This window comes from Glycine max, chromosome 6, assembly GCF_000004515.6.
Source record: "Glycine max cultivar Williams 82 chromosome 6, Glycine_max_v4.0, whole genome shotgun sequence".
NCBI classification, from domain to species: domain Eukaryota; kingdom Viridiplantae; phylum Streptophyta; class Magnoliopsida; order Fabales; family Fabaceae; genus Glycine; species Glycine max.
The window spans coordinates 23,088,202-23,097,198 of record NC_038242.2 but is presented as its reverse complement, the minus strand read 5'-3'; the positions used below and the strand labels follow the sequence as shown (position 1 = coordinate 23,097,198).

Genomic DNA, 8,997 nt, shown 5'->3' with positions numbered 1-8,997 from the left:
CTGCAACAAAGCAGGGATACACTTGATATTCACTACTTTAATCATAATTACATGCTTTTAACTTGAAGGTTTCATATCCTTTGCAACATGAATTCAGCTAAATTTGTTTAGTTGTATTGTTCCCCTTGATTTATTAAAGTATGTTAATAAGTTACATTTTGATTTTAAGATAATTTGAATTCTACATCTTTGGAATTGAGATTTAGAATTTTAATCCAGATAATTAAGAACCAGAAGAAAGAAATGGGAATGCATATATAAATACTATGCTCCAACCCGCAGTTTAATTTGGTGGTAAGTGGTAAACAGAGGAAAGGATAATAGCTTTTGATCTACCTAGTAGCACACAATATGGGAAGATCCCCATGCTGCAATGAGAATGGCCTTAAGAAAGGTCCCTGGACTCCCGAAGAAGATCAAAAACTAGTCCAACATATTCAGAAACATGGCCATGGTAGTTGGAGAGCCCTCCCTAAGCAAGCTGGTTTGTGTATTAATCTCTAGTACAATTTATAGTAATATGTTGCAGCAACTATATAGTTCTCTCTTTCCAGCGTTTCCTCATTCATCTATTTCTCTTGCAACTTTTGCAGGTCTCAACAGATGTGGAAAAAGTTGTAGGCTAAGGTGGACTAACTATTTAAGGCCTGATATCAAGAGGGGGAAGTTTTCTCAAGAGGAGGAGCAAACAATTCTGAATCTACATTCCATCCTTGGAAACAAGTACTTTCCTTGCCACATAATAATATTAAATCTCACACATTTCTGAGTTTTGTGTGCAGGTTTAATTGACTCTAGTAGGAATTATGTTCAGGTAATGGGATTAATTATTGTACAAAACTCACACATTTCTTAGTTTTGTGTGCAAAAATTCAAACAATGACTGTGTAAATATATAAATATAAATAGCTTATATAAAATTATTTGCGAATATGAAAGTTGAATATGCTTCGTATAGATAATGGAAATTAAGGTGAATGCTGCCCATTTTATATATCTTCATTACTAACAGCAAATTAAAGAAGTTGATTTTAATGAAGTGAATGTTTTCTTTCCTTTTATTCTCATTTTTTATGTGATTGATTGAATAGTAAAAAATAAAATGATGATGATGATGAATTAATTTAGCTAATTAAACAGAAACGTTTATATAAATGGATTTTGTTTCAAAGCCTTGAATAATATACTTGACAAAATCTGTTTAGAAACCTTTACTTTATCCTTGGGAGAAGGGAATACCAATGCAAAGAAAGAGAACAAGAAGGACAAATAAAGCATCTAATACCTACCCAGTTAGTCAAACATTAGAAATTGTTGGCTGCATTTAAGGAGTAATAACCACATCTAACAGCATGTTTCAATCATTCTTGAACATGTATATAAAGCCTAATCAATCAAAGCCAAATGTTTAGTTTTTTATATTTCCAATAGACAAATCAATTCTGCAGTTTTGATGGTGGAAGTTTTGGTTCAATACCATGATGACTTAACATCTGGTCTAAAAAACTATTAATGTTACGAATGATGAATTATATATATATATATATATTCTTTAATGCTCACCTGTTCACCAGGCAAACAATGTTAGAGTTTCTGCACCTCCTCGTCCTTCAAAATTAATGTACAGGTATGACTGGTTAAATTCATGAAAATAATGAAAATTGAATAAAAAAATATTTGCAAAATGTGGTGGAGGTAAACATTTAATTTTCAATCTGTACATTCTAGACAAGGAGAGTTGTTGAAACGGGCAAGTGTTGTGGACTTTACTGACAACCCCCCTTGGCTGATCCTACAAAGTAAGCTTATGCTTCCTTTTCAATCTACTGCTTCTTAATTTGCTTAGAACTTGCTTGACTTATGTTTGCAGGACCATTGAAGTGGACAATGGATTTAAAAAATCAAAGTTGTGGAAGCCCCCTAGATACACAGACACACAGGTTGATGAAGTATTTGCTGCCAAAAAGTCCAGGTTTAAAATTGCATCTGGTAAGGAAAATGCAAAGGTTATTATGTTTTTGCCCACCTAGAGGTATTGCACATTATGGTAGTTATAATTAGAATTGGATGAATTTGTTTCCTGATTAAATTATATTTTCTTTTATCAAAACATTGGGTATGGGCAGAATTTAAATAATTAGTTTTTTTCCCCGTTATTTTGAAGTTTACATCTCACTTTATTAGCTGTGTAGTGAGCTATTTTACTTTAAAATACCAATACTTTAATATTTTTACTCTTTGCTGTTAAAATATTTGTTATGGAATTTTTAATTATTGATCATGAATTGATTCATGTTACGGTTCAATCCATGATTAGGTAAACAAATTTTTTGATTCATGATATGAATTCTGATTTGACAACCTTGGAGGCCTACTATTGGTGTGTGCCATTTCCCACACTTGACATATACGTGGTTAATACCAGGTTATCCAAAATCTACTGTGCTAGCTAAATCAGCTACCCTCCACACTTTTTCTATCTTATCAAAAGTGTAAAGTTTCAAGTTGGACTTGGGGAAACTTAACCACGTTGTGATTATAAGTGCAGGATTTGCATCATATATAAATGATAAGGTAGTCCTACATGTTTCCCAGCTACCCTCCACACCTAGAAGTTAGTTACAGTTAGATCTCATCTCCTTTAAATCTAAACAAATAAATCTAATTTTTTATAGTTTAAAAACAACTATATTGTTCTAAAAAAATCTAACTAAACTTTTAGTCTTAAAAAATTGTAAATTTTAAATTTTATTTTCTTCTTTTTTTAATTCCTTTAAATATTATAATTTTTCAACTTTATATATATGTTGTTATTTCATGAGATTAGTATATAATTTTGACTATGATGCACTCTCTCAGCTTCAACATTTTTCCATCAACAACCTGGGGGATCCCTTCATTGAAAGCAATTATGGTGTCCACTCTATGTAGTTTGAGGTTGGTGTTTTGGACTGGTTCGTGAGGTTGTGGGAACTCGAAATAGATGAGTATTGGGGCTATATAACAAACTGTGGCACAGAAGGCAATCTCCATGGCATCCTAGTGGGGTTAGTAATTCTGCTAGTTTTGTGTATGCTGCTGTAGAAAACTTGAAATAGGTCTAATGTGGTGAAATGACTTTTGTAAAGTAGGAGAGAGGTGTTCCCTAATGGGATTTTATATGCCTCATAGGAATCACATTATTCTGTTTTCAAAGCTACTAGAATGTACAAAATGGAATGTGTGAAGATTAACACTCTTTGGTCTGGTGATATTGATTGTGATGGCCATGGTTTTGAGGCCAAGCTTCTTTGTCACAAGGACAAGCCAGGAATTGTGGATGTGAACATAGGTAACTTTCTCCTCCTCTGTTTCTCTCTCTGACTCTTCCCTGTGCCCTCTCTCTTCTCTTTTTGATTTTGACTCTCACAGGTTCTACATCCATTGTGATGGGGTTTTGTTTGGTCTCATGCTTCCTTTTGTCAAACGTGTAAGTCTTGAAATGTCACTTTTTTACTGTTCAATTTCTTGTTGCTATCCTCGTGTTTTTTGACACACAACATACTAAGAATTTTAAACGTTGTCTAATTAGCTTCTTCCTTTTGTGAATAAAGCATAATAAGAAAACTATGTCTCTAATGATTGGAAAATACTGAATTTTAAAACAATATTTATTGTTTTCCCTAAACAAGTTTGGGGACCTGCTTCCATATAGAAATGTTGAGTCTTGTTAATCAAGCAGCTAAGTTATTAGCCTAATAATATAAGTATATTATTATAAGGATTTCATTTCTTAGTTGGGACCCAATTCTAGAACTGCGTATCTAGAATTCCATTGCAAACTTTACTTTTACATTGGAGAATTTATTATTTTTTATATAATTAATTTTATAATGAACAAGATTTTTGAATTAATTTTAATTCACCTTTAAGTTCGATAAAAAATTTAATTATGAGTTTTATTCTTAACTTATTTTATAAATTACACAACTTTAAGATTAATTTTACAAATTAAATCCATTCAAAATTAATTTTATCGTGTCCTCCATAAACGATAGATAACCGAGCGTGGAGCGAATAATTGATTACTTTTTCTGGCTATTTGTTGTTTTTTATTTTCATTGAAGAATGTGCATTTTAATTTTAATAAAAGTACTTTTGTGTCTGAACGTATGTGTCATACCCTAATTTCGTCCGGAGACTATTGTTTGATGGCATGCAACCTTTGATTGACCGCTTCGAAATACTTAGCACCCTTTGTTGCACAATATGTGAAGTCCCAAGACGCGCCGGAAATCAAAAGAACGCATGGTTACGCGATCCGTGGAATTCCGTAATGTGGCGGAAACCAAAAAGAGATATTGTTATGCAATCCGTGAGTTTCCGTAACTTCTTCGAAGGCTAAAAAAGGAGTAAATACATGATCCGTAAGGTTCCGTAGCCTTACGGAAAGAAAATAAGTATCGTTACGAAATTCGTAAAGTTTCATAACATTACGGAAAAAGAATCACCAAAAAAGGGTAAAAGGGGGATATATTTAGTAAAAAGGGGGGTGTAAATAGCAACCAGGCCCTATGGCCTTCCGGATTCTTCCTCCAGAAGGCGGTTGCTTCTGGAGGAAGCAACCTGGCTCACCTAGGCGAGCTGGGCGGCAAGCTCCTCCCCTATTTTGCTATAAATAGGGGGAGGAATGAAGAGGGAAAGGGTTCAACCTTCTTGGCACTTCGTATTTTCTTAAAATTGCTGAGGAAAATTGTTTCCGTGAAGAAAATCCAAGCCGAGGCGCTTCCGTAACGTTTCCGTGGGTAATTACGCGAAGATTTTCAACCGTTCTTCAACATTCATTGTTCGTTCTTCATTTTCTTCGGTCTTCAACTGGTAAGTACCCCAAACCGAGCTTTTCAATTCATTCTATGTACCCGTGGTGGTCCCCATTTGTTTCATGTACTTTTATTCTCATTTTCATTTACTTTCCGTACCCCCTTTTGACGTGCTTCAGTCATTTATTTAAGTCATCTCTCGCCTAATCAAAAAATAAAATAAATTTCCACCGATCATTTGATTTGTAATATTCGTTAATTTCCGTTAAAATGAATTCCGACCGTTCGGTCATGCTGTAACCACGTTGAAAATAAAAAAAGAGGTAAAATAATAATATAATAATCAAAAAATACCTTTAGGTAAAATGAAGCGAAAAAATCAATTGGACGTTTTCTCTTTGGGATTTCTCATTCTTAATCGAATTGACTAATAACTAAAGTGAAACTAAGGCTAAAATCAACTCGCCTAATCAAGCTCGTCCACAAAAAGGTCACTAAAAAGGGTTTGAAAGTTTATCATCTCAGTTTTCCTTATAAAGTAAATGGGTCATTTTTAAGGTCCAACGCCTTAAAATGATCACCTTTCAAGTAAAAAGAATCGCTTGATTCACTCTTAAGAAAGAACTACGTAGGTCTGATTTCCTCTTCAATGGAGGGTACATAGGAGCAAAAGCCCCGCTTTTGTTGACCTCAAAAAATAAAAAGAAATAAAAGTTAAGGTAACACAATTTCCACAATTCTAAAAAACAGGCTGTTGTCCTTTGAGACAAACGTGAGAGGTGCTAATACCTTCCTCAAACGTAAATACAACTCCCGAACTTAGAATTTTCGTTTCGACCGGTTTCCTTCGGTTTTTCCGGCGTTTTCCATAAATAAACGTTGGTGGCGACTCCCCGCATCTTTCCTCCACTGGAAAGCGCACCCGTGACCCTCGCCTCGCTCGCCCGCCAAAGGGCATGTTGCGATAGTTGGCGACTCCACTGGGGATCTTTTTGTGAGTTAGGCCTATTTTAAGGAATTGTGGAATTGTGAAACTTTGTGTGTGCACTTGTTGAACTGTGTAAAGTGTAAATAACTGTTGTCTATTTCGCATTCTTTACACTGCATTCTAAGCACCCACGGGTTTGAGTAAAAAAGGGGCCCTATACCCGGATTCATGGGAATCTAAGGAGTGGAGGTGAATCTATCATCATGCTAGATCTCCGACTTGCTTGATAATAGTAAAACCTCGTCTAGAGCTTTCTCTCTTTATAATATGTTGTCGCTGGTATTCCATACCGCCACAATATTATTTTGAGTGATGATACCTCTAGAAAACAGCCGTGTGAGTTATGAATTGTTAGGGGTAGTGATTAGAGACCCCTAGATATTGTCCTATAGGTTCCCAAATAGGGGCAAAGAGCAAACATGCTCCGTGCCATTTGTTCTCATGCATTTTTCTACAAATAGAACATAAAATGTAGTGTCGCTAGTGGTATTTGGTCCTTTCTAGAGTAATACGTCACTTTTTAATACATATGTTGAGGCGCCATAATTCCTAAAACGTAGTATTAAAAAGATGGGTCTTTTGGGTCTCGTATATGTAAATTACCCTTGTGTTTTGTTTTCTTTCCATGCATACGCATTGCATCATTCATATCGGAGTCTTGATCCACCCCTTTTTTTAGGTAAATGATGGGGACAAATCAAAACGACAAAAGATTTTGTCAAGTCAAGGTTAAGGGTCTAGATGTCACCAGCCTCAAGGAATTGGGACGATTGATGGGACCTCTCCAAAGGCAAGCCTTCCGCAAAGTGTACGGAAAGATTCTAGATTTGACCGCAGCGGAGGTATTTATGGAAGCTGTTGTATCCCTCGCCCAATACTATGACCAGCCGTTGAGATGCTTCACGTTTGGGGACTTCCAAATGGTACCGACTGTTGAAGAGTTTGAGGAGATATTAGGATGCCCTCTTGGGGGAAGAAAACCGTACCTTTTCTCCGGGTTTCTTTCCTCCTTGAGTAAGATTGCAGCTGTGGTCGGAGATTCGGCAAAAGAATTGGATCGCATGAAGCAAACTCAGAACGGCGTAGTGGGCCTGCCGCGGAAATACTTGGAAGGCAAGGCAAGGGATATGGCAAGCCAAGAGAAGTGGGTCCCGTTTGCGGATATACTAGCTTTGCTGATTTTTGGGGTTGTCCTCTTTCCGAACGTGGACGGCTTGGTGGACTTAGCCGCGATCGATGCTTTCCTTGCCTATCACCACAGCAAGGAGAGCCCAGTGGTGGCTATCTTGGCGGACTTATTTGATACCTTTGACCGAAGGTGCGAGAAAAACAGCGCACGGATTGTCTGTTGCTTGCCCGCTCTCTGTGTGTGATTGGTTTCGCACCTATTCCAACAAGACATAAGACACCCGTGTCCGCTTCAAAGTTATCGCTCGTGCGTCGAAAAAAGAAGAGTTGATCGAGACCAACACTTGGCTGAGATAGGAGGCAGCGCGATCAATTGGTTTCCTCGATGGAAGGAAGGAAATGAGGGAGTTCTTTTCTCGTGTGGGGACTACCCTAATGTTTTGTTGATAGGGACGAGGGATTGTATCAACTATAATCCTGCACTTGCCATAAGACAGCTAGGATACCCCATGAGGGGGGCGCCAACAGAAGAGAGTCTTTCGCCTTTCCTTGTGAGAGATTTTGGCGCGCAAAGTCTCAAGGTTATACAAAGAGTCCACAAGGCGTGGAGAAGTCCGTTGAGGAAAGACAAAGAGCTTAGGGGCATCCGTAATGGCATCATCGGTGGTTATCATGGATGGCTAAGAGTTCATACGCGTGGGTTAGATTGGCTCCCCAAGTTGAAAGTTATCAATGAGGAGAACTTCGAAGCTCCGGAGGAAGATGAAGAAGTCCAAGCTCTGAAATTAGAGCTAGGGAAGGCAAGACTCGCCAAAGAAAAGTTTAAGTCAACTGCTACAAACATCCGAAAAGAGTGCACCGAGTTACGAGAGGAAAACGCGGCCACTGCAAGAGCCCTTGAACAAGAAACCAAAAGGGCCCACAAGAAGGAACGTGGTCGAGATAAATTTTGAGGAGCTTTGTGGAGTAGCAACAATGAGCTCAAGCTCCAGAGAGAGGAAAGAGACCAGTCACGGGTGCATGGCATGATCTTAAAAGAAGAGTTAGCTGCTTGCGCAAGGTCCAAGAGGAGTTTGGCTCAACACTTGGAAGCCACAGAGCAAAGCATGCTAGCTATCATAGGGCAGTACAAGGAAGAGTTAAACCAGTCTGTGACCCATGAACAAAAGCTAGTAGAGGATTTCGCACAAGTGTACACCGAAAAGGAAGCAAGAGGGAGGGTGATTGATACATTGCATCAAGAAGCGACTATGTGGATGGATAGGTTCGCTTTAACCTTGAATGGAAGTCAAGACCTCCCGTGACTACTAGCCAAAGCAAAAGCCATCGCCGAAGTGTGTACAGCCCCCGAGGAAATTCATGGGCTAATCAATTACTGTCAACACATGATAGATTTGATGGCCCATATAATTAGAAACCGTTAGGTTCTGTTGTAACACTTTTGTATAATCTTAAGTAGATGAAAGCTTTATTCTTTTTATAAAACGAGAAGTTTTGAACTCATCACATTATCTAAAAAACCTTGAGGTAGATCCAAGTGCTCCGATCATTAATTTGCATATTCATGTTTTGGTGGCGTACTCACCGTCGTTTGTTTCTTTAGGGAATTCACCATAACTAAGAAAGCACAAAGGCACCCCTATAACACTCGATCCAGAAAAATGGATAACGAAGAGGGCGTGCAAGAACAGATGAAGGCCGACCTATCGGCCTTAAAAGATCAAATGGCTTCTATCACGGAGGCCATGCTAAAACTCCAGAACACTATAGAGGATAATGCCATGACGACCGCCTCCAATGCAGTTAGGGAAGCGGAACCGGTGCTACAGCCCGCAATAAACATGGGCCGAGATAGAAACACAATGGTGTTCGGTCAGAGGTGTAGTCCACAAGCTTACCCTTATGGCTTGCCTCCGGACTTCACTCCTCGTGCCGCTCCGGAAGATGTGAGCCAAGCCCCTACCTTCGAGGGGCAACTCCCTCCTTATGCCGACTATCCCCTGCAAGAAGATGACGAAGGAGATGCCCATCTAGACCCTCTGCTTCCCCTCAAGGATCCGGCCCCCCATGAATTACCCCAAC

General features: G+C 38.4%; 1 protein-coding gene across 1 annotated transcript; it reads left to right on the top strand.

The window, feature by feature from the left end:
• Window positions 1-351: 351 nt before the first annotated feature.
• LOC113001867 (transcription factor MYB30) lies at window positions 352-3,473 on the top strand. The gene is made up of 6 exons (XM_026128736.1): window positions 352-484; window positions 594-723; window positions 1,871-2,006; window positions 2,932-3,047; window positions 3,204-3,331; window positions 3,412-3,473. Exons 1-6 carry the CDS (start codon window positions 352-354, stop codon window positions 3,471-3,473), a joined length of 705 nt encoding a protein of 234 aa, XP_025984521.1.
• Window positions 3,474-8,997: the final 5,524 nt, after the last annotated feature.

Coding starts and splice junctions, on each gene's coding strand:
- LOC113001867 (XM_026128736.1), top strand. CDS start 352: ATGGGAAGATCCCCATGCTGCAATGAGAATGGCCTTAAGAAAGGTCCC. Junction 485..593: donor AGCCCTCCCTAAGCAAGCTG/GTTTGTGTATTA, acceptor CAACTTTTGCAG/GTCTCAACAGATGTGGAAAA. Junction 2,007..2,931: donor CTGGTAAGGAAAATGCAAAG/GTTATTATGTTT, acceptor CACTCTATGTAG/TTTGAGGTTGGTGTTTTGGA.